Source organism: Sphaeroforma arctica (genome assembly GCF_001186125.1).
Source record: "Sphaeroforma arctica JP610 unplaced genomic scaffold supercont1.986, whole genome shotgun sequence".
Taxonomy (NCBI): Eukaryota; class Ichthyosporea; order Ichthyophonida; genus Sphaeroforma; species Sphaeroforma arctica.
Genome location: NW_014039572.1, coordinates 8619 through 10764, shown reverse-complemented (window position 1 = coordinate 10764; position 2146 = coordinate 8619). Strand labels below are relative to the sequence as shown.

At 38.5% G+C, this 2146-nt stretch overlaps 2 protein-coding genes across 2 annotated transcripts in view; one reads left to right on the top strand and one right to left on the bottom strand.

Annotated features, from left to right (window-relative positions):
* Positions 1-983, bottom strand: part of SARC_09559 (hypothetical protein) — a 4356-nt gene extending 3373 nt beyond the window's left edge. Inside the window, exon 1 of the mRNA XM_014296420.1 lies at positions 615-983. Coding sequence (XP_014151895.1) covers positions 615-718 — 104 coding nt within the window. The 5' untranslated portion in view covers positions 719-983. The remainder of the gene's footprint in view (positions 1-614) is intronic.
* A 645-nt stretch (positions 984-1628) lies between these two features.
* SARC_09558 (hypothetical protein) overlaps positions 1629-2146 on the top strand; it is a gene marked incomplete at both ends in the record, with an annotated part of 8481 nt that continues 7963 nt past the window's right edge. Inside the window, one exon of the mRNA XM_014296419.1 lies at positions 1629-1816. Within this exon, the coding sequence (XP_014151894.1) occupies positions 1629-1816 (188 nt within the window). The remainder of the gene's footprint in view (positions 1817-2146) is intronic.

Genomic DNA, 2146 nt, shown 5'->3' with positions numbered 1-2146 from the left:
ATATATATATATATATATAATAGTATGTATATATATGTATGTATGTGTGTGTGTATGTATGTATATATATATGTGTGTGCTTGTGTGTCTATGTGTGTAAATTATATATATTTATATATATATATATATATATATATTGGTTTGTATATTCAGAACTTTGAGTGGGAAGGTAGCTTAGTACGCGATTCAACAGACGCAGCAATGTAAAATTGTATCTGATATATATCAACGTGAACCCGTGCACCTTTGACATGACAAGGTCAGGAATCAAACCTTAAATATGGATATGTTAGCACAGCTGAATAGACTTGTTTGCGTGCCGGTTGCGCTCGACAAAAGACTTGCACCATGTTCGTTTTAATATAAAAAAGAATAGGCTGAACTCCGATATCTTCGCCGCAGGTCTATCACTATACTAAACTCCATGTTATTTTTAACACCGTACGCGGTAAGTGTATATGCGTTGATTATCCGGCTATAGCATCGTACTTGAAGTGTGATTGTAGGATGACGCGCAAGCATACGCATTACTTAGACGGAATACGATGACATTTAGTTTTAATTCCCTTATCAGTTGTACGTACCAAAACATGTATCAACACAGTCCCACTTACAGCAGAACGGGCAGATTCCGATACAGCATCCAAAGGGTCAGTAGACTCGCGATGAATGTCAGGGCGTAAACACCCGTACCTACTGCCGGTGAGAACCCAACCATTGTGGTGCAGTAGCGTGAGGTGGCGTTACCAAAGGACTGTATTGTTTGACATGCACATGCTTTATTCTCAGGTATTGAGTGGCCGACACTATTTATATAATGGGTCGTATGATGGGATAAGGTCCGGAACGGCACATTACGTCTATCGCTACTGCTAGTTGGTGGCACACCTTTGTAGGTTATATAGATACTGCTATATCAACATATAGTAATCTTTCAGAGGTGCATACTGTACACTACTATGCATTGCATCACTACCACGTCAGTATGATTAACTGCATATATTGTTGGGTCCAAAATATTCAAATACATCAGACAACAATAGATTCACTCCCTTCAGCCTTCACCGCTTCAGCCTTCACCGCTTCAGCCTATGAGAGTATGAGCCTTGGCTTCAGAGTTCGGAGTTCAGGGTCAGGTCTTCTGAAGTTCGGCGGCTGCCATCACTTTTAGTTTTTACAAAAAAAAGTGTGGACTTGAAATTCCAAGAAGAATCGACCGCCAAAATTCAAGGATAGTTTTTTGTGGCCATTCCTTATTCGATGGAGGTCACAAAACGGGCCTTTATTTATTTCCAAATAATATTTGATAATATCGTGACTAAATAGCTTGGTATGCACGTGCGATAATATGGGCTGTAACCCAACAACAATTTAACAATAACCATCTAATTATGTGCGTATCTGTACACCACATCTATAATACAACTAGAAATATAAGTACACACACAGACCCACATACAAATTGCACGTAGAGATACGCCAGTCCTTACTTACTGATCCAACTGCTCACAAACAAATCCCTTTGGAGGCTCACTGGACCTCCATACCGGATTTGATTGCATCCACCAGCAGGTTACATTTACACACCTCGCTCGAGTTGACCTGAACTATCCTTCAAACCACCAACCATGGTTCTAACCGAGACCTACCCGGCTAAGGGTACCAAAGATTGCCTGCTCCCATTCAATACACTTACACGGGATAAGATCCCAGATAAAATTAGCCCGGAGTTAGAACAGTTAGTGGCACCGCATGTGCAGTCGTTCAACTTCTTCCTGAGTGATGGCTTGGACTTGGCTGTGGCTGATCTAGAATGGTATGCTGTGATGTGATGTGTGTAAGACTAACTAGGGGGTTTTGCGTACTGTGTGAGATCAAGGGTAAACTATTTATCTAAGGTGATATATAAGTATATGGGCTTATATATTGATTATGATCCTATGGAAGTTAATATTTCTTCTCTGCTTCAGAGATATTGCAACACTATATATATATATATATGTGTGTGTGTGTGTGTGTGCGTATGTGTATCCTTGTACATAAATAAATACGTATTATATATATATATATATATATATATATATATATATATATGTGTGTATATATATATATATTATTATATTAGTATATAATAGTTATTTAATTA